The sequence below is a fragment of the Vipera berus genome (assembly GCF_964194415.1).
Source record: "Vipera berus genome assembly, chromosome: 1".
In the NCBI taxonomy this organism is placed as follows: Eukaryota; Metazoa; Chordata; class Lepidosauria; order Squamata; family Viperidae; genus Vipera; species Vipera berus.
Window position 1 is genome coordinate 362,902,681 of NC_138202.1, and position 22,200 is coordinate 362,924,880.

General features: G+C 46.2%; 1 protein-coding gene across 2 annotated transcripts; it reads right to left on the reverse strand.

Moving 5' to 3' along the window:
* Positions 1-6,771: 6,771 nt before the first annotated feature.
* CRK (CRK proto-oncogene, adaptor protein) lies at positions 6,772-17,395 on the reverse strand. 2 transcript variants are annotated; one of them, XR_014026837.1, is made up of 4 exons: positions 17,067-17,395; positions 15,972-16,507; positions 13,824-14,136; positions 6,772-7,031 (listed from the first exon to the last, which is right to left on the reverse strand). XR_014026837.1 is itself a non-coding variant. In XM_081330742.1 (3 exons), the coding sequence occupies exons 1-3, from the start codon at positions 17,296-17,298 to the stop codon at positions 13,999-14,001; spliced, it is 906 nt and encodes a 301-aa protein (XP_081186868.1). In that variant the 5' UTR covers positions 17,299-17,395; the 3' UTR covers positions 11,103-13,998. The 2 variants fall into 2 exon arrangements, 1 of the variants encoding a protein (XP_081186868.1); XM_081330742.1 differs by lacking the exon at positions 6,772-7,031 and having other exon boundaries at positions 11,103-14,136.
* Between the last annotated feature and the right edge of the window lie 4,805 nt (positions 17,396-22,200).

Sequence of the window (22,200 nt, forward strand, 5' to 3'; positions counted from 1 at the left end):
GCGCCGCCCCACCCCCTCCCTAGCAACGGCCGGCCCTTGGCGACCGCCAGTCGACGCGGGTGGCGTCGCCGCTGCTTCCCGTCGAGGTCGGCGCTCTGCACGCGCTCAGGAGCGGAGGCCGGGTCGGGTCTGAGCTTTCCGTCTCCCTCCCTTTCCCCGGGGCCCCTTGCCGGAGGGGGCGGCGTCCTCTAGCTGGGCGACTCCCGCGCTGAGCGGGCCGGGCCTTCGACCCCAGCCCGGCGGGGGCCCCCGTGGACGCGCCCGGCCTCAGGAGAACTCGGTGCCCTCCAGGCCGCCCGCCCCGTCGCTTCTCCTCCTCCTCCTCGGCCTGCCTCCCCCTGACGCCGCTTGTGGCCGCTTCTCCGGCCTTGTCCGTCGGCCAACTTTCTAAGCCTCTTCGACACTCGCCCCACACACCCGTCCTCCTCCTCCGACGGGGACCCGGCGCAGCCCGCGGCGCTTCTCTGCCTACTTTGCCTGGGAGCCCCCGTCGTGCCCACCACACGCACACGCAGGCTACACACACACACACACACACACACACGCTTTGGACGGCACTTCACCAATGTATGAAGGGGATAAAAAATGACCTGTTTTTAATCAAAGCCTGGCCTTGTTAATTGGGGCAGGCCTAGCCCGATGCCCAGTCCAAATGCCCAGCCTGCCAGTCTCTCCAAGGACCTTGACCCAGTGTGGACATTAAACTGGCAGCTCTCTATCCGCTATCCAGGTCTTCCTCCTTCCCCTCTTGGAAATCACCAATTTTCTGGCTCCTCCGGTGTCCTCCAGGAATTCCCAGAGACTGCAGCTGCTCTCCACTCCCAAGTCATCCTCACTTAACAACAGTGGTTCGGATAGGAATTTCAGTCGCTAAATAGCATGGTGGTAAAGCAGGAGATCGCACGCTTTGCAGTGGAAATTCCAGATGCTAGCTGCTATTGTTAAGTGAATCTTGCGCTGATGTGGAGCAAGGACTTTGTGAGGTTGCCATTTGCAACCTCCTGCCAGCTTCCCGGTTGACATTGCTTGCAGGAAGTCGGCAAGGAAGACTGCCAATGGCCATCTCGTCATCTCAGGAGGCTGCAGGTTCTGTGGGATTGAGGGTGATGGTTAGGGAGAGGTTCTAGATAGGAGATGGGATGGGCTACTCTTGGGGCGCTTCCGGCATGTGGTTTCGATGGCACGCTCCAGCCGTTTGCTCTCAACTCTCGCCCCTGCTCGGCAGCCCTTTGACAGCCTGGTTTTGATGGCTTTTGCCTGGTTGGTCTAATAAGCTGTCCTCGTTCCTGACCTAATCATAGATAAGAGGGCCAATCTGATATATATTACCTAAATTTAACTGGACTTTGAGGCCTGTGTTCCCATCTCAGAGATGTAGCCAAGTGGGTTTGGGGCATGGCATTAGCTACAACCCTTAAGCAAGGGTGGAAGGATTGCAGCTGTGTGACACAACACTTGCCTTCCAGAGGCACTTCCGTTGATTGCTTGATGTAAGTCCCTGTGTGTTAAGTTGGGCTCCACACTTCATTTGGGTTGCTCTTGTACCAGCCTCCCTGCCTATCCTCCTTGATTCTGTGGCAGGTTGGTAATGGAATTACCCAGGCCTATGGGCGGATCCGAATATGGGACTGCGATGGCTATAATCACACTTCTAGATTGCTTCAGGGTGTATGTGTGTGTCTTGGGTCAGAGACCTCTTAGTGGCCTTAATTACCTTTGATCCTGATCCGCCACTGGACTGGCTTTCAGGTTTGGCAACACTATGCTCTGTGCAGGTTTTCCTCCTCCCCCCTCTAGGGTTGGTTGCAATAGGTGTCTGTGGGTTCTTCTATTTTTCTTCGGGGTGGGGGGGATTCTTTGTGATTGCACTTTCGATTTCTCATTTGGTTGGGCTTCCAATCCTTCCTACTTTTTCCTTAAAGATTTGAAACGTCTGCATTCCATCTACCTTCACTCCTAAAAATCTGAAATTCCAAATGCAGTTCCAACTTCTCAATTCCTTCTCATAAATTCAGGGCTAACATCACTTTCCCCAAAGTTGCCAGTCATACTTCTCCAGTTTCTTCTTGCTGGAAAGCTTTAGATCTTAAGTCCACATGGGTTCCTTGTTGCCATTTTTGAATTTGTTTCAGTTTCTCTGAATCTTGCAAAAGTGGATACAAATGATTGGGTAAAGCAAGCTGTAATGGAAAATCTCATTTGTCCTTTTACCATCCAGGTCAAATTGTTTTCATTTTCAGGTCGTGTATGTCAACTTCTGGCTGAAAAGCCCAACCGAAGCGAAACACCAGAGCCATTGCGTTCTCTAATGAATGCTTTATTGAGCAAACCACCAGGGTGAAAGGAAAGCTGGCTGTGGGGAAATGGCAGAAAGCAGTAAATTTTATTTATTTTTATTTATTTTTTATTTTATTTTTTATTTATTAATTAAAAGGATGGAACTTTTCCTTCCTTCTCCGACAGGTGCAGGTCACATTGTCCAATGCATCGTTCAGTAATTATTATGAGAAGAAACTTTAGTTACACTTCCACAGCTCCAGCTGATAAGGATTCAGAATTCTCCCCTCTCTCCCTCCTGCAATGTTGGCAAGTTAGAAGCATGTAGCGAAAGACCGTAGGGTCGCCCTCCCCCAGGAAGGAAAGGGATCCTGGAAAACAAAAAGAATACACATCAATGCTTGCTAATCTTTCCCTTGCGCCAGTCCCGGTTTCCAGGAGTACTTACATATATATTGTGCTTTCACCCAGCTAGATTCTGACATCAAGTAACCCTCCCACTGGATTAACTGCTGCGGCTTCCCCTTATGGATTCTGAAATTGAGGATTTGCTTCAAAATGCATTTCCCCTTCTACCACTACTGGGGCTGGGAGCCGCTGTCCCTACTGGCCTCAGTGTGGATTCCTTGTATGGTTTCAATAAGCTACAACGGAACACTGGGTGCATTTTACCCAATGGCCATGACAATTTTAGTTCTCCTGTCACCGGATTAATGACTTTCGCTATGCGGAAAGGACCTGAGTTCTTCAGCCCTAACTTCTTGCAACTTTGTCTCAGCTTGAGATACTTTGTAGACAAATACACCTTATTCCCTACATGAAACATCTCCTGGGGAGCCTGTTTCTTTTCTGCCTGTGCTTTCTGACTCTTGGCTGCTTTGACCAAAGCCACCTTCGCATCGTTCCAGACTTGCTGGAATGAACCCATCCACCCAGTCGTTCAGGGTGCTCGAGGAGGGAGGCTCCTGTGGGCACTCTGGCATTGGCACAGAATCCACCCTGATGCTAGCTTGAAAAGGGTGAACCCAATGCTGCTGTGCACTGCATTGTTATGCGCCAGTTCTGCAAATGGCAACAACTCTGCCCAGTTCATTTGCTGGTAGTTGACATAGCAATGCAGGTACTGCTCCACTATGGCACTGGGTCATTCTGCAGACCCATTTGTACTCGGATGAAACGAAGAGCTGAGCCCTTAGGAGGATCCAATCATCCTCACAAACTCCCTCCAGAACTTGGCTGTAAACTGCTCACCCCAGTGTGAAATTATTCTCCTAGATGCTCCGTACAATCGGTAGATGTGTTGCAAGAACATCTTTGCCAGCTTCTGGGCTGAGGCGATGAAATGGGCTTGCTTGGAAAACAGGTCTCTCATGATCCAAATCACGGTGCTCCCCGCCCCCCCAAGTCCATGGCTATCTCGGCCCGGCTTGGACTCTGACTGGACAGAGTCTGATGGGGAGGAATTGAGCGGTCTTGAGAGTGTTATCTGGACTGAGTTCGATCCTGTGACCCCCGATGAGGTGGACAGGATCATGAGGAGGCTGAGCTCTACCACCTGTTTATTGGACCCGTGCCCCTCCTGGCTGGTTTATGCAGCCCAGGAGGAGACACGAGGCTGGTTCCAGGCAGTAATAACCGCTTCTTTGAGGGAGGATGTTTTCCCTGCCGCCTTGAAAGAGGCAGTGGTGAGGCCCCTCCTCAAGAAGCCTGCCCTGGACCCGGCGATTTTGAATAACTATCATCCTGTCTCAAACCTTCGCTTTTTGGCGAAGGTTGTCGAGAGTGTGGTAGCGCATCAGCTCCCTCTGTTCCTGGAGGAAACTGATTATCTTGACCCGTACCAATCGGGTTTCAGGCCCGGGTATAGCACGGAGACGGCATTGGTCGTGCTGGTGAATGATCTCTGGTGGGCTCGGGACGGGTTGTTCCTCTGTCCTCGACCTATTAGACCTCTCAGCGGCTTTTGATACCATCGACCATGATATCCTACTGCAGCGTCTCAGGGGGCTGGGAGTGGGGGTCACTGTTTTACGGTGGTTCTCCTCTTACCTCTTGGGCCGCTCGCAGTCGGTGTTGACAGGAGGGCAGAGGTCCGCCCCGAGATCTCTCGTTTGTGGAGTCCCTCAGGGGTCGGTCCTCTCTCCCCTCCTGTTCAACATCTACATGAAGCCGCTGGGTGAGATCATTCGTGGTTTCGGGGTGGGGTATCACCAGTACGCTGATGATACCCAACTTTTTCTTTCCACCCCGAACCAACCCAGTGATGCCCTCGCCGTGATGTCCCGTTGCCTGGAGGCGGTCCGGGTTTGGATGGGGAGAAACAGGCTTCGTCTCAATCTTGCCAAGACTGAGTGGCTGTTCATACCGGCATCTCGGACTGACCAGCTTTTTCCATCATTAACAATAGGGGGTGAGGTGTTACCCCCCATTGATAGGGCTCGCAACTTGGGTGTCCTCCTGGATTCACGGCTCAGTTTTGAAGATCATATAGGAGCCGTGACCAGGGGGGCTTTTGCCCAGGTTTGCCTAGTGCACCAGTTGCGGCCCTATCTGGACCGAGATGCCCTACGCACAGTCACTCATGCGCTCGTGACCTCCCGGTTAGACTACTACAATGCCCTCTACATGGGGCTGCCCTTGAGGACCACTCAGAGGCTTCAGCTGGTGCAGAATGCAGCCGCGTGAGTTGTGATGGGAGCTTCCCGATACTCCAGTGTAACACCTCTTCTCTGTGAGCTGCATTGGCTTCCGGTTGCCCTCCGGGTGAGATTCAAGGTGCTGGTAATGACCTATAAAGCCCTAAATGGCTTGGGTCCGGACTATCTAAGGGAACACCTGCTGCCGGCATCATCTTGCCATCGTCCTGTGCACTCCCACAGGGAGGGCCTTCTCGGTACCGCCGGTTAATGAATGCCGGCGGGTTATTCTCAGGGGAAGGGCGTTCTCTGTGGGTGCGCCTGCCCTATGGAACCAACTACCTACGGAACTTAGGACTGCCCCCGACCTTCGCTGATTTCGCCGGGACCTGAAAACTTGGCTCTTCGAGCTGTTTGGCCCAGACTGAGGGGTTTTTAATTTTAATTGGGTTTTAGATTTACTTTTGGGGCTTGAATTTAATTGTTTTAATTGATCTTAATTTTTGTATTTCATGGTTTTAACTGCCCTGTAAACTGCCCTGAGTCCTACGGGAATAGGGCGGTATACAAATTCAATAAATAAATAAATAAAATAAATATCTCCTCCCATGGTCTAGCCGAGTCAGCCACCTGCTGTAGAAGTCCCAGACTTCTCCCCGGCAGTCTTTTGCTGGCAGCACAAACAGCTTTAGCACTGGTTCAGCGGTGAATAGCCCCTTCAGTTTTTCAAATGTTGCTTGGCATTCCATTGTCCAGTTCAAGATTGATTTGGCTAAGGTTTCTTTCCCCCTCCCAGCCTTTAACAACTCAGTGATCAGCAGAGCAATCTTGGAGAAAGAGGGGATGAATTGTCTGTAGAAGTTTGAAAACCCCAGGAAACTTTGCAGCTGCTTGTGGGTGCGAGGGGCTTGCCACCCCAAGATGGATTTCACCTTCCCTGGATCCATCTCTATTCCATAGCACGATACGTGGTAGCCCAAGTAGTCCAGTTTAGATTTGTGAAATTCGCATTTTGACAGCTTGGTGTACAGCTTTGCATCCAATAGCTTTTTTAGCACCTGCCACACAAGCTTCATATGCTCGTCCATAGTCTCAGTATAAATGAGGATGTTGTCACAGTACACTAAGACCCCCTTGTAAAGATGCTCATAGAGCACTTTGTTTATGAGTTGCATGAACACCACGGGGCCCCCCTGTAGTCCAAATGGCATCACTTTGAACTGGTAGCTCCCCAGGGGGCAACTAAAGGCCATCTTCCACTCATAGCCTTCTTTAATTCTCCCTCAGGTCTAGTGTTGTGAATATCTTCCCCTTGGCTAAGTGGCCTAGCATGTCTCCATGAGGGGGAGGCAATACATGTTTGCTACGCACGCTCCATTACTTCAGCAAAAATCCATGCACATTCTAAGTGATCCATCTTTCTTTTCTTTAAAGAGTACTGGGACTCGAGATTTTGCAGCTTGAATAAACCCCCTTCCCAAGTTCTTGTCAATGTACCCCCTCAGCTCCTTCATCTCTTTTGGAATCATGGAACACATCTTTCGTTTGGGGAATTTTGCCCCAGGCAGGATCTCTATGGCACATGGAGCTGTGAGAGGGCAGGACGTTGCATTCCTTCTCACTGAATGCTTTCAGGAAGTCTCGATACTCCCTTGGGACGGATTGCAGTCCCTCCCCTTCATCCAACGCTCCTCAGCCCATTTCTCTGCCTGGAATTCCTCCGTGTGAAATTTAGTTGTGACTCCCCCAGTAGGGCAACAGCTTCTCCGGGTTCAGTACTATGCAGATCTCGCCTTATGTAAGGACCCACCTCAGCTAACCGCCCAAGAAAACAGAATTCTTGAAACAGGCATTGTCTCAAAAGGAAACTTTTATTTGGGGTTAGTGACAGTAGGGAAGTCAAGGCGAGATCTGGGGAAAATCCCACTTGAACAGTATAATTAAACCAGCAATATTCCTCCTCCCACCAAAGTCATAGTGTCCATTTCTAATCCAGCCATTCCACAGGTGGCACAATGAGTGGGCAACTGGCACAGTTGGTGCACATCTCAAGGTCTTCTCCAGCTTTCGTTTCTCTGTAACCATCTCCCTGATAACGGAGACACATTCCTTTCTCAACTGGATAGAGGTAGAAGAAGGAAAGCAGAAAGCGCGAGTTATCCCAAGTGAAAGCAAATCCACCCTCCCCCCAGCTAAATGGCAGGCCCCAAAGCAAAGTACAAGAATATATATGGAAGGGAGACAATAAGGATTTGGGGACATGACATACCCCCCCCTAAAAAAATGGGAAATCCCCCTAAAAGATAAAAGAGAAAGGGGAACAACAATATATGCACATTAAGTAGGCTTATCAGGATATTGAGAATAGAAACATAGAAGTTTAAGGGCTCTAACATGTTTCTTGTACACCCACTCATTCTGGGCAGAAGGGAGTTTCTTCAACACTGCTAAATTTTGCGTCACCCCATGACGTATTTGAGAGTCCAAAATTCCTTAATCTCAGAGTGTTGTTCACCCTCAACCATGATAGGCATGGGTGCCTGAGGTGCAGGAGGCCTAAGGTTAGATCTGATTTCTGGTTTGAGTAAACTGCAGTGGAAAATGGTGGATTTTCAATAGGTTCTTTGCCAAGTCCAATTCAACAAATTTAGGGCCCAATTTTTTAGATGGTTGTAAGGATTTTAAGTACTTCATGGAGAGGTACACCTGGTCCCCAACTTTATATGGTTTCTGTTCCACCCTCCATTTATCTGCTTGTATAACCCTCTCTGACTTCATCTAGAGCTTTCCTGACTACTGGTCAGATGTTCTGTAACTGTTTAATCCATTTCTGTAAAGACAAGATTTCAGGTTCCTTAGTGGGAAGTTCAGGCATAGCCACAAATGTTTGACCATTAGCTACCTGAAATGGAGTGAAACCTGTACTGGAATGTACTGCATTATTATAAGCAACCTCAGCAAATGGCAACAAATCAGACCAATTGTCCTGTTGATAATTAATGAAACATCTCAGATAGTTTTAGAATTGAGTTAAATCTCTCTGTCCCCCCGTTCGTTTGAGTATGGTGCAAAGATGATAACCCTTGTCTAGAACCCATCAGTTCCAGAAAAGCTTTCCAGAACTTGAATGTGAATTGGAGTTTGGCAAGAGTCTTTGAAGTTGGGATCTTTGGGCATGGAATGAGATGTACTTGTCTAGAGTACAAATCCATTACTACCCAAATTACAGTGTTTCCAGCACTTTCAGGCAGTTCCACAGTAAAATCCATAGAGGGGGGAGTTCATCCACCCTCTGTTCACTGAGAGCTTCAGCCAGGTCTCGGTATCCCATTGGGAGGGCTTTCAAGTCTGACTCACTGAGGGCGGAGGCAAAATTGTGGTGTAATCTGTTTTCTTTAGTAACAGGCGGGGTTTCCCCTTGTGGGAATTTTAACCATCCTTCCCTCCCGTTGATCATGGGGTTCCACTTTTTTAACCAAGCCAGACCTAGGACTAATGGCCACTCCATCCCTGGGGCTGATGAAAGCCTCTCCAGGGACCTGGAAGAAGCTGGACCTTCTGGTGAAGAAGATCGAGCCAGATGGTCACTCAGGGTCAGGAAGAAGGAAGGATGGGAGGAAAAAGCCCCGAAAGTCACCCTTACCCAAGGTGGAGGAAACAAAAAGGCAAAGAAAAAAAATCCAGAACCTGCTCCTCCTGATAAAGATGGAGAGAAAGAAGAATCGAAATCGGGAACGATGGAAGCAGTGATGGAATATGTGAAAAAAGCCCTTGATGAATTTAAGGTGCAGCTGAAAGAAAGCCCCGAATTGGAGGAAGAATCAGAAGGGGAATCGGAGGAGGAGGAATCGGAGGTCCAAGAAATGACAGAGCTGAGCCCAGGAGGCAGCACTGCGGTGAGGCCATCCGTTTCAAGGAACCAGAGGCAGACCACCCCAAAGTGAAGCCGATCCCGATCGGAGTAAAATATGAAGCTATTGGGGTATTTCCTGGCACAAGTGTTCACCTACGCGCAAATCTATGGGAGAACACTGCCTACTGATGTCGAGAAGGTGCGGGTGGTTACCCTAGCTTTGGAAGGTGGAGCAGCTGACTGGATGGAGACTCTGTACAATTGCAATGCACCCAAATTGCGGAATTTCAACCAATTTATGGCTGCCCTTCGCAGACATTTTGAAGATCGGCTGGCCGAAAAGAAAGCCCAGGAGCGCATAAAAACAGGGAAGCAGGGAAGGAGACCAGATGACTGAAGAATTCAGAGAGCTGGCCAGAGAACATCCTGGTAAGCTGTTTCCAAAATGGACTCAATGAAGAGCTATATAATGCCTGCGTAGCTTGTGGATGGCTGTACGACTGGTGCTTGCTAGCTGAGGAAGTAGAGATCGATCAACGCAAGCACCTACATTGCCCGGTGAGACCAAGCTTCAAACTGCAGTCCGAGAAGCGAGGGGAGACTGCACGAGGTTCTCCTTCCCCAGCCTGCAGCACCGCCTGCTTCAAATGTGGTAAAGAGGGGCATCGAACAGGTTTCACTCCATTTCAAGTAGCTAATGGTCAAACATTTGTGGCCATGCCTGAACTTCCTACCAAGGAGCCTGAAATCCCCTCCTTACAAGAATGGATTAAATGAAGCCAGAGAAGCATATAAGACTCAGGTTGATAAATGGAGGGTGGAACAAAAACCATATATATTTGGAGATCGAGTTTACCTCTCCATGAAGTATTTGCAGTCTTTACAACCCTCTAAGAAATTAGGCCCTAAAGTTGTAGAACCTTTCCCTATCAAACGTATCAACAATCCTGTGACGGCTGAATTGGACTTCGGTGGTTAGCTGAGATGGGTCCTTACACAGGTGAAAAGGCACATACTCAACAGCATTGTCTAGAAATGCATAGATAAAAGAAATGAAGCAGTATTTTTACTTTGTACCATTTTAGTGATTAAGGAGACGATTTTGCCAAACAGGGTGGCAGACAAGTAGATCTTTACAGCTGTTTGGCTTCATTTCCATAAAGTCATTTTTTCTAGAAATGGTTGGCCATATAAATACGTTGGATGAATGAATGAATTGTGCTTTGGTAGAGCAGTCAAAGGAGGCAATTGCAGGTGCTGGTTGTTGCAGTTAGTTGGCACAAATGTTCAGATTTGTTTGGATCGGGACTCCTCATGGGCAGGGTCTAGAGTAATGAACATCTCAGCAGATTATCTGGGATTCTTTGTGGCCTACAGTCTCAGAGGATAGGGGGGGAGAGAGGGGATCTCTAGGATGTCCAATTACTGGTTTGTCCAGGGGCATATCTGAATGGAGCAGTTTTGTCAATTAGGAGCCTGCCGGACTTGTGGCTCTTGCCGAGTTGGCAGGTTGAAGCTGTGGCTTGGGGGTCCTTGGCCAGTTTTGGCTGGTGTACGTGTGGGCGTGCATTCTTCCCCACTTGCATTAGCGCCTGCGGCCCCATTTCCACAAGCCTGGAAAGGCTGGAGACCTCTGACCTAGAACTAAGGAGAAATTTTCTAACAGAACACTAAATCAGTGGAAAGACTGGCCTCCAGAAATTATTGGTGCTCCATCACTGGAGACTTTTAAGAGACTGGGCAGCTATTTGTCTGAAATGGGTTAGGGTTTCTACCCGAGCAGGGGTTGGACTAGAGGATCTCCAAGGTCCCTTCCAACTATGTCTTCTATTTAAGAAGAGCAAGGATCAGCACGGATACTTTTGTCTGACTTTGTTACTAATCATTTGGCACGTTCATTAGCGTCAGCCATAACAAAGGATTTCACAGCTCTATTTAGCTTGATCCACTCTCCAGGCTTTTACTACGGATTTAAACTGGCAGTGCTTCTCAGAGCAATTGAATAAACCTTTGTGGTTCTGCAGCAACTGATCTTGTTATTTAATATCACTCAAATTTGTATTTATAATTGCATTAGATAACTATATAGAATTGTTACTTTACTATTAAAATATTTTTTCTTTGCTGTATTTTACTTCACTTTTTTAAAAATGCATTTTTTCTTTGATAGTGTATTTTTCTTCGTGTTTTGTTCTTTTTTCACTTCTTTTTGTCACTATTCTGAAAACAATAAAAGAATTTAAAAAATGTTTCTTTGAACAATATGGTGTGCCTTTAAAATCAGCCCACCCACTGCCTATCCATGCACTTACATTGTTAAGGCAACGAATCACAAATTCCACTTTTGCAATTTTTATTTACGCCACATATTATACACATGTTGATTACAGACTACAAAAAATAACTGTCAAGAAAGTGTGTAGTGTTATATAATACAGGGCACATTTTATATATGCTTTTGCTTTAGTTTTTGTACAACATTTTTCAATCCGACAGCATGTTATTAAAAATGATTAAAATACTTGCAGTTATAATAGATTAACAAGCTTTGAGGACACCTGGCTGCACTCTGAAATATTGGGCTCGACTAAAATGCTAACTAGAAAGAAATAACCCGTTTAAACTGAGTAGTGTAATACTATGCAAAAATGCGCCACAAAATAAAAATAGGGGACCAGCGGTGTTTTTACAGACATGCCAGGTCACTCTCATTCAGGGAAAAGCCAACTACCCAAAATTGACTGCCTAGGCCAGGGGTAGGCAACCTCGGCTCTTTTACGACTCATGGAGCATGCTGGCTCAGGAATTCTGGGAGTTGAAGTCCAGCCGAGGTTGCCTACCCCTGGCCTAGGTCTTCAAGCAAAGCAGCTGCTTCATTAGAGTGAGAAGCAAGTCATGAAATGCCTCTGAGGATGCCAGATGAAGAGGAAGGGTGATGATATTGCAACCATGAATTGAAAACTGAAATAAAGTGGTTGAAATATGAATATTGGAGTAATACATTTGCTCTTCTGTAGTTGATTTGGTGAATAAACTCTTAATGGGACAATTCACACATTAAACCAAAAGCAAAGCATAATACATGAACATACTGAGTAAGTTTTACATACTATACTGTCATGGTTTAGTGAATAAAACAAAATTTATTAGTTTTATAGTACACAGGCAATATGGTTTATAAATCAAAATAACTGGTCAAAATTCAACAAACAGGGTTTGAGTATCATTCCAGGAATTCTGAAGGATCAACATTGCGGAATTGGTCACAGGAATTTCCAACATTACTTACAATAAAAACATTGCCCTCGTGTTTCTATTGCTGCCAACTTGGCAGAGCCTAAGCAGAAATGTATTATAATAAACTATATTTCTACTTTAATGCAGCGTATCCTGTTAAATAAAACTTCTGTATATCTCTTTAAGAGGTACTTCCTGCAAAAGTACAGAAAATCAACCAACCTCAATTGGAGAGATTCTCTGGTTTCCAAGAATACATTAGAAAAAATCATTTTCAGGGAAACAAATCTTACAATCTCTACTGAGCTTCCCACAAAACAAATTCCCACAGCTAGTCAGAAAAGACAACTGGTGGCACTGCTGCCTTCCCTAAGACCTTGAGAAATGTAGTTGAGACTTTGTGTTAAGCACTCAGTTCTCTGAACAAATCTAATCTCTCAGCCTATGTGATACACTGGGTGGCAGCGCTTTGCATAGTGTCACCAATGGGGATAGCCATTTTACTAGGGAATGGACCATTCCCACCTGTGCATCCATAGAAATTGGGATCTACACACTCCCTATTATGTTTGAAAAGCTGAGTTAACAACTAAGGATGATTGGGTAGTACATTCCATAATCCACTGCCAACTCCCCTGCAAAATATACTTAGACCCAGCCCTTTATGGGTAATGCAACTATATGTAAATATAGGGATTGACCTGTCCACTGCTTTGTTCATATTCTAATTGATTATTTGGGGGGGGGGTACATGGCACTTCCCTGATCTAGCCATTTCAATATTCTTAAAGCAAGAACAGGATGGCACTATTACATAAGCAGTAAAGGGTATTTTCCTCTTTCATTAATGGGATAGGAGATGGTGTATTACATACCTGCAGTTCATTCTTGGGAAGAGCATCGGGGCAGGCATATTTTTTGATAAGCAAAGGAAATGTTGCTTAAAGGTTATTTTTCTAGCAATATTAAGTTAAAAAAACTTGGCAACAAGCAATCTGGGAAATGTTAGTAGAAAAACAGGTTTCTTCAAGTCATGAGTAGAGGAAAGATATTGTGTGTATAAACTATTCATGTTTTAGAATCAATCCAAAAGCATTTTAGTATTTTCATTAGTTTATTAAAAATAAGTTCATGAAACCACCATCTGAATGCTTTGCAGATTGAACCACAGTTTGAAAGCAACCATTTATAGAAGAAAGTATTTGGCATTTTCATTTATCATAGCAATATTTGCCTTGATATATGGAGTAAGTAGAAAGTACTAAAATGAAATTTTCAGGCACTCATCTCTTCCTACAGTTGGCTAATGCTTTGGAGTGTAGTGCTCAGACAAGTTGGCAATTAAAAAAGTACAATGAACATAGTTCTCTGCACTTTAAGGGAAGGTTAACATTCCACCAATATTTAATATCCATTAACATCTATCTCTGAAATTAAATCAGCTACTTGCTATGTCTGTACTAAAGACAAATTTCTGGAACTCACAATAATGAGCAGACTTCGCCCTAACGCATCCAAAATATAATCATTAAGCTCCAGCTATTCCAGTATCAAAATACACTTAGAAAATAGACCAGAGCGGTGCATAGTGTACTCATTTTGCAACAAGCAGTTATGAGACAGAAATTGCAATATATATCAGATCCAGAGGAATATTTAGGCTAGCAAGCCATGAATGTCCTATCAAGACAATCAGGTTATTATCTACCTACAGAGAAAGCCATGCAACTGGCAAAGCCTGAGCTCCACAGCCCTGGGTAGCATTCTTGTCCTACTCTTGAAGGAATGGGGGGGGGGGGAATGTAATGTCTTTGACCTACCTCTTGGCACAGAAGCCATGCCCTGAAATCACAAGCACCTCATGAGTGTTGTGTCCCAGGGACAGTTCATCATCGATACAACCCTACTTTTGATTTCTCAAGAAACAGTCTCCACTGCTGCAGCAATGAAACTCCAGGTGCTTGCTCCCATCTGTAGGCAGAAGTGGGGCCCTTTTCAGCTGAAGTCCTCTTCAGGATTCTGTTGATCCAGCATCCGGACATGTGTGAATGGGAAATGGCCACGCCTGCCATTGCATTCTCCTTCCCACTGGCCACTCATGTTAATCTTGGTGACCTTGACTAATTCACCAACCTGCAAACCAAGAAACACACCACCGTCAACACTGTGAATGACTCTTCAATTCCTTTGACAGATATCCAAACAGGCATGTTCTGGGAAAGCCCCCTGGCTAACAGCAACATGGTCAGTAGAAAGTAACATGGCTAAACAAGGAACCGGTGGCAGTAGCTGCTCCTAGCCTGGTCCTTTGATAGCAAGAACTACAGCTTTTCTCCTATTCCTTTTCCACAAAGAGGGAAATACACCGTGCTATTTGAATCTCAGGTTTTGTTCCAAAAGGTGGCAGGGCTGTGGAGTAAAGTTCCTTTTATTCCAGAAAGCAAAGAACTGAGCCAGATAATTTGCCTTTGCTACTCAATAAACTTTCAACACAAATTATTATCTACCTTACCCAAACGCCCAGATAAAGGAACTCAAATATTAAAAGTTAAAAATGACCAGAATTTTGCACATTACTGATGTATTATTTTAATTTATTAATTTAATTTAATTTATTAATATTAATATTTTCTTCATCTCTGGAATTACATCTCCAAGCCTGCCATGTTGACAAGAGGAAAGTCAGAGCTCTGTTGTCATGCCACATCATTCTGGCAGTTCTGCTTAACGGTAATGACTTTGGAAACAATTACAAAACAATCCCAGATGGAGAACAAAGTAATATTCTGGGAACAAGGGTGTATTTCCCTTTACATGTATAAGCCAAGACTGTCGCAATTAAGTGTTCCTTAACAGCCCACTGTGGGATTCCTCCCAAAGAAAGCAGAAGGCCACCAGAGCCAGTTTACACTCTGAGCTATTAATAGACAGCCATTGTGTTTCATGTAAGTATGGAAGCAGTTCAAGCAACACAATCTGGCCAAGGAGACATAAGTACAGGTAGTCCTTGACTTACAACGGTTCTTTTAGTGACCGTTTGAAGTTACAATGGCCATGAAAAAAGTGACGACCATTTTTCACACTTATGACTACAACAGTCGTAAGTGTGAAAAATGGTCGTAAATCACTTGGTCACATGATTTACATTTGGACACTTGACAACTGACTCACATTTATGACGGTTGCAGTGTCCCAGAGTTATGTGATGCCCTTTTGCGACTTTCTGACAAGCAAAGTCAATGGGGAAACCTGATTCACTTAACAACCGTGATACTGCTAAGCTTGTAAGCCGCCCTGAGTCTTCGGAGAAGGGCGGGATATAAATGGAATTTAAAGAAAAAAAAGACTAATTTAACTGCAGTGATTCAATTAAATATGGCAAGAAAAGCCCTAAAATGGGGCAAAACTCAACAAATCTGTCCTTTAACAATATAAATTTTGGGCTCAATTGTGGTCGTACTTTGAGGACTACCTGTAGTGATACAAATTAAGATGGGACCTTCTGCAATCAGTTCCCAAGAAAAATAGCACCCCTACCATTTTCCAGTGCCGTTTCCTGCCTTATTCTGTTTTTTTGGAAGCAATCAAAAGCTGGGACACATTTAGCTGACATCCAAGAAAATAGTTAATGCGTATAAACCCTCTAAGCAGTATGACCCATGAACTTGGGCATAAAAGGCCAAACTAGATTTTTTTCACAGTAGCAACTTTTCCTCTGAAACACGCTTTAGACAGAACTTAAGTAATTCGGGGCTTCTCACACACACAGCATTCACAGTGCAGAAATACTGTCCATTTCAAGAAGATCACGCTAGTCTTTCTGCACGCTATATTTGGGGGGAACATCAGCATCAGTGATTGGAAGCCTTGCTGTTTGCAAATTAACAACCGAAGGGTTCCCCCATTCCTTTCAAAATGGGAGAATGTGAGTGAAAGTTCTCACTGCACTGCACTGCACTACTACGTACCTCCAAGGCCAAGGCTGTCTTGTCATAAGCATTAGGGACCCGCTTCTGGATAACCCGGGCAAGTATTGGCCCGTTCTGAAGGTTGGGGAGTGGAGTATTGATGCTAGGCTGGGCATAGGGACCTGGTTCTGGCCCACCCAATGCTTGTGGGTGGGTACTATCCTGGTTACTTCCAATCGGAGCGGAAACTGCAGCAGAGGCAGGTTTATACTTCTCGACATAAGGAACAGGTATCATGCCTCGCCTGCCACCACTGTCTTCTGCATTCCACCACTGCTCTTCAGGCTTTTCCCAGATCCTCAGTATGTCTCCTTTCTTAAATGGGAGATCTTCCTCGTCATTGCCGTTAAAGTCAAAAAGAGCACGTACATATTCAACTTCTTCCTGTCTGAGCTGCGCATCACTGTTATGCTTTGATTTTGAAACAGGTTCTATCAATGTCGTAGTGTCCAAGTAGTGTATTTTGTAGAACTCCAACAAAGCCGGTAAAGAGTCAAACTCTTGATCACCTATCCGAAACTTAGGAGGAGACAACCCTGCAAGGGGGGAGTTGGAGGGGCGACAAAAAGGGAAATAATGAAAGAGAACAGGCAACACTAAGAACAGTTAGCATTTACCCAATAACCCATTTTGTTTCTTAAAAATGAAAATCTAAATAAATATCTATTACTCTGCAGTACCATCATTACGAGTCTGTACATTTAGCACGCAAGTATGCACAAATCCACTTTATAAGCAGCAAAATCAAGTGGAAGCTTTTCGGAGGTGACTCGGACTCACAGGAAGGGTCCGAATCCTCACCCTGCAGCCCAGAGGGCAGGCAGCTCGCTAGGGCTTCAGTTGCCCAAAAGGAAGGGCCACATTCAGACTGCCAAAGAGCACCCGTTCAACTACACGGAAGTAGCGGCCGGCAACACGCCGGCTCATCTCAAGCAACACAAGCACCCGGTCCTGCTCAGTGGGATTTGAGGGATGGGCAAGTCCAAAAGCGAGTTTTTCAGCCGGGCGAAGGAGAAGCCGGGCCCGGGCGGCGGAGACGGGGCAAAACCAGGGAAAAGAGGGAGGGGGAGGGAAGGGATGAGGGGGGGGACTCACCGGGCGCCGGGGGGGCCGCCCCCGCCCCGCCCCCGCCCTGGCTGTTGACGATGTAGTGCGAGACGCGCGAGCTCTCCGAGACGGAGAGGACGAAGTCGCCCAGGATGCTGCCCGAGTCCCGCACCAGGAAGGTGCCGTGGCGCTGCCCCTGCAGGAGCTCCACCGCCTCCGCCCGGCTCAGCCGCCCCCAGTACCAGCTCGCCTGATCCTCCGCGTCGAACTGTCCGGCCATGGCCGGCGGGGGGGGAGGGGAGGCGAAACAGCGGCAGCGTCGCCGCCGATCGCGCGCGCCCACCCGGCCGCCGCCTCCCGCAGCCGCCCAAGATGGCGGCCGCCGCGCCTCACTGCCCGGAAGTGACGGTTCTCCGCCGGAAGCCGTTGGGGCGGCCCGCGGTAGCGTCATCGGAGCGCGCCTGGGGAAAACGCGGCCGGGCCTGGAAGCGGGGCCGGAGGCTGCCGCGCCTGCGCTCTGGGTGGCGCTCGCGAGACCCGCCCTCGTAGCTCTCCCGTGCTTTCCCGCGTTTCCTTCGGCCCCTTGGGGGTGGGGGGCAGGGGAAGTCGTCGTCCGAGAGCCCCTCCCGGAGCACCGGACCTTCCCGGACCGCTCGGGTTGGCGCTTGATGGCCGCCGCTAAGTCTGATCGCGGTTCTCCCGTGTCGCGAGTCCCCTCGGAGGCCGCGCCCCGCGGTCCATCTGGGACAGCGCAGCCCCCCTCCTCCCCCCAAACCCTGAACGAGGGGCGACGAATCCCCGGGTTGCCAGCAGGCCCCAGAACCCCGAAGCTGGTCCTGCTAGCTGGGTTCCCCTTCCCGACCTCCGGGCAGGCTCCTCCCGCGGAAGACGGGAGGCGGGGGGGGTGGAAGGCGTCGAGGACCCCCGGGACGTGCAGAGGGAGGAGGAGGAGGAGGCAGCGCTGCCCACTCCGGGGCCTCCGCCCAAGGCTGTGCCCACCTGGTGGGATGGTGGTGCTGAAGAGCGAGGGGGTCGAGGAGGAGGGCGCTGGGCACCGGCAGGCAGAAGCAGCGCTCTTTCTGTTCCAGCCCTGAAGCTGCCCGAAAGGGTTCCGGATAATCTGCTTCATCCGGGATCCTTTCAAGCTGCTGTGCGACCGCTTTCTCAACGTCCTTCTCTAAAAGGAGAAGGCCAGGTACAGTATGAAAATCATTTACTATGGTTTGGTCTAGAGATAGTTCCTTGAGAAGGGGATGAACCCAGCAAGTGGCAAAGGGACAACCCCCTTCTGGATGTCACTGCACGTTTTTTTTTAGTTCGTCAGAAAAGTTCATTTCTAACTGTACATTTCCCCTGCTCTCTGCACCTGTGGTGATATCTTATCATGTAACCATAGTGACTCGTATGTCCAGCTATGTTATGGTTTCAGACTGTTTTGTGCGCATGCCTAGAAAAAGTTTCTCAGAGTTATTCTTTTATTGTTTTTCACTTTGCTGTTACTGTCTGTTAATGTAGTCAGCTAGCTCTCTTTATAATATATATTTAGTTTTTGTAATTAAAAGGTATTTAGTAAGATTATGCGTCGTGTTTTATTACTTTCCTTCATGCGCATCATGCATCCTCTGAAGCACGGTCCTTCGCCCTCTACTAAGGTGATTTATACCCTGACACTGGAGAGTCTGAGTCACTTTGAATAGGGTGGCTGGACTGCCCTCCACAGATGCAATAAGGACAGAGATGTACTGAGGCTTTGGTAGGCCTTAGTAGTGCTTCTAAGCCGTGTTATGTCACGTTTGCACTTTGTTAACCTCCAGCAGCACTTCAGGCACTGCTTCATCTCCCTGGTGAAGCAACAGAACGTGTGGAGAAATTCACTTTCCTAGGCTCATAGATAGCTCAAAGCAGTGAACGCAGCACAGAAATAAAATGTCGGATAGCATTGGGTCACGCAGCAATGATGAACATGAGCCGAATACGGAAAACCAAGGACATCAGCCTGGCAACCAAATGTAGGTTAGTCTGCTATGTTGTATTCACTATAGCTACCTATAGTTGTGAAAGTTGGACCTTAAAAAAGTAAAACGGCAACAAAATCAACACATTTGGGATGGGGTGCCCAAGAAGGCTCCTGCATATTCCTTGGACAGCAAAGGTGACGGTGTGCATGACACCAGATATGTCACTAGAAAGCAAAATCGCAAAAACCACATCTCACTTATTTTGGCCGTATGCGGGGGAATTCACTGGAGAAAGCATTTATGTTGGGAAGAGTCAGTGATGAAAGGAAACGAGGTTTCCAAAGAACTGACCCCAGCCAGAGCATAGAACAACTCAAAGAAGCAGTGGACAATCGGAAGACGAGGAGAGACCACTGGACCCGGAGAATCACCAGCATCATCACGGGGAGGAACTGATAGAAGATAGTGAACAGATAGGAATGTTGGATGTATTGTTCTTATTTTAACAAATAGCTTGATCAAAGCAGCCTAATAAACACCATAGATTTTAGAAAGGTTTTTAACAACAGAAAGAGAAATGGTTAGGATGCTTACCAATGTGGAATAAAACCAGGGCTTTTTTTCTCAGAACGCTCAGAACAGCGTTCCGGCACCATTTTTTTGTAAAAAAAAAAAAAAAGCTCCGTCTGAAAGCCTATTGCAGGGCTAGGCAATCTTGGCCCTTTTTTATGACTCATGGACTTCAACTCCCAGAAATCTTGAGCCAGCCATGCTGAGGGGACAGCTGAGTCATGCTGGCTCAGGAATTTTGGGAGTTGGAAGTCCTTGAGTCATAAAAGACCCTGCCCCACAGGAACACATTTCAGTTATTTACAGGGTTACTTCTTTGGGAACTAAACTTTTAGAATCTAAAACAGCTAATTAAGAAAAGCCAACAGGAAAGAACCTCACATTTTTCATCTGCTTCAGTCTTTTGGAAGGTAAAATTAGATAACAAAATAATTATTTCCTCTGTTAACATCTGCAATGAAATCAAACATTTTTCTCAATGTAATATTTAGCTGATGCTAGAAAAAAATATCTTTTGTACAGACTCTTGAAAACTATTTTGAATCTAACCTATTACAACTAAACCACTTTAAATTAAACAATTCTTAAGAATCAAATGTTCTTAATTTGGACTTTACTTTTACTGTTGTGTGTTTTGAAAAATAGATTATTTAGAATCTAGTTATGTTGCACTTCAGTCTTTAAATAATTAATCTAGTATATACATAACAATATATGATGTTTTCCATGGTGAGGTTAACATCAATAACAACATTTATTAAAAAGGCTAAAATAATTTCTGGTGGTATTATCTGTACATTAAAATTTTGTTTAGTCACAATCTTTCACTTTTCACATTCTGGAAAAGCAGTGGTCATGTATCCTAGCAAAAGATGTTACATATGTGCGTATGTGTAGTCAGTAGCATATGCCATTTTAAAAATATCAGACATGCAAAGAAAGAAAAATAAGTCCAAAATATCTGTATTACATCCAGAAATGCCAACTTTGCAACCAATATTTCTCATCCATAACTATGGCACCCTAAGGATACCTGAATACATGCAAATGCTTCTCTGGGATCAGTAACACAGCAGGGATTGCTTTTTCTTTCCAGTAACAGATTCCTGGGAAATACAAAACGTGGCCTTAAGAATTGCAATGTTTGTTACAAAATTTTCTCTATGTGGTTGGAAAGTGGCCTAGAAATGCCAGCACAAATACATCACACTTGCTGAACGTGCACACGCAACTAATTATAATCTTCAATTATATGTTATAATTTGCATTTGCATTCATTTACAAATGGAATATGTTATTAAAATGTATTGGTGTTGAAATAATTAGTGCACACATATACCTAAAACCAGTTTATTGCATTTGGCAATTGTACTAAAAAAAATCTCATTGTCAACCAATATAATTCATTTAATTTGAAATGAAGTGAAAAATTGATTTAAATTATTTTATTAAAACAAATTAATGGCAATTCTTTTATAAGAAGTTGCCTCAAACAAAATCAGTTTGACATGCCTGCTCTAGATAGTAGAATGCTCCAAAATAAATTCTAGACCAGGCCTTACATGCAGCCTACCAAGCACCCTTGGACAGAGCACAGACATTTTTTTTAAAAAAAGTAATAAAATCACCACCACTGCCCTGAAAGTCATGTTGCCTAGTGCCTCCATGGCTTACCATGACCACGAGCTCCAACACTGTAGATGCTTCTCTAGTCACCAAATCATTGATTAGCCCACCAGCATTCCTTTAATTTATCCCTTCTGCAAGTTGCACAGACCTCTTCTAGATTTTCCTCTTGCCTTGCCTTGAGTTAACTCCTTGGTCTGTCATTGAGCAAGAATTGACTTTGTAGGGAAGCATATTATCATTTGATGTATATTTAACATATGTTCTACCTTTATTTACCAATTATAATATTTGTATGCAATTTGTATGCACCTGGCGAAGTTTGGGGCAACTTACAATATTTTTAAAATCATAAGATTAAAACATAAAAGCAGGGCTTTTTTTCTCATAGAACGCTCAGAATGGCATTCCGGCACCCTTTTTTGCACAAAAAGAAAAAAGCTTTTGCACAAGCTATGCTACTCCCTCTATTGGCTTTTGAAAGCCAATAGGAATTGCTGCTGAGTGTGCCAAAAGACCTGGCCGGCAAATGTTGCACCAGCAAGTTGTCTGCAGCAACATCCCTCCCTGCTGCCCAACTACAGTATCTCAACTAGGTAAGTAAAAGAGGACAAGGAGTGGGAAGTGGGTTCTGCTGAGTCCATTGGCACTCCTTCCTTGTGCTCCCCTGTGTCAGCCAGGCTGGTGGCCTACCTGGTGCTGGACCTGTGCCACCATCGCCTCGCCATGCATGCCTAAGTGGCTGCCCTGCATCGCCTGGCCCGCACCGCCTCCACCGCCCGCAACATGCAGCCCGGCCATATAGAGCAGGCGCCGCTGCTCCCACAGCACCAGCTGCGCCAGCTCCAACCCTGGGGGCAGCCCGCCACCAACACCCCTCGCACCCGTGACCGCAGCAACGCTCCCCCCGCCCTGTTGCGATGAGCGACCGGTCAGGGTTCTGGCCTCAACTCTTAGAGCCCCGTAACAGGGGTGAGAATTTAGAGGGACCCTCGCAAGGGTGAACACCTTGAATATGGAAGGATTTT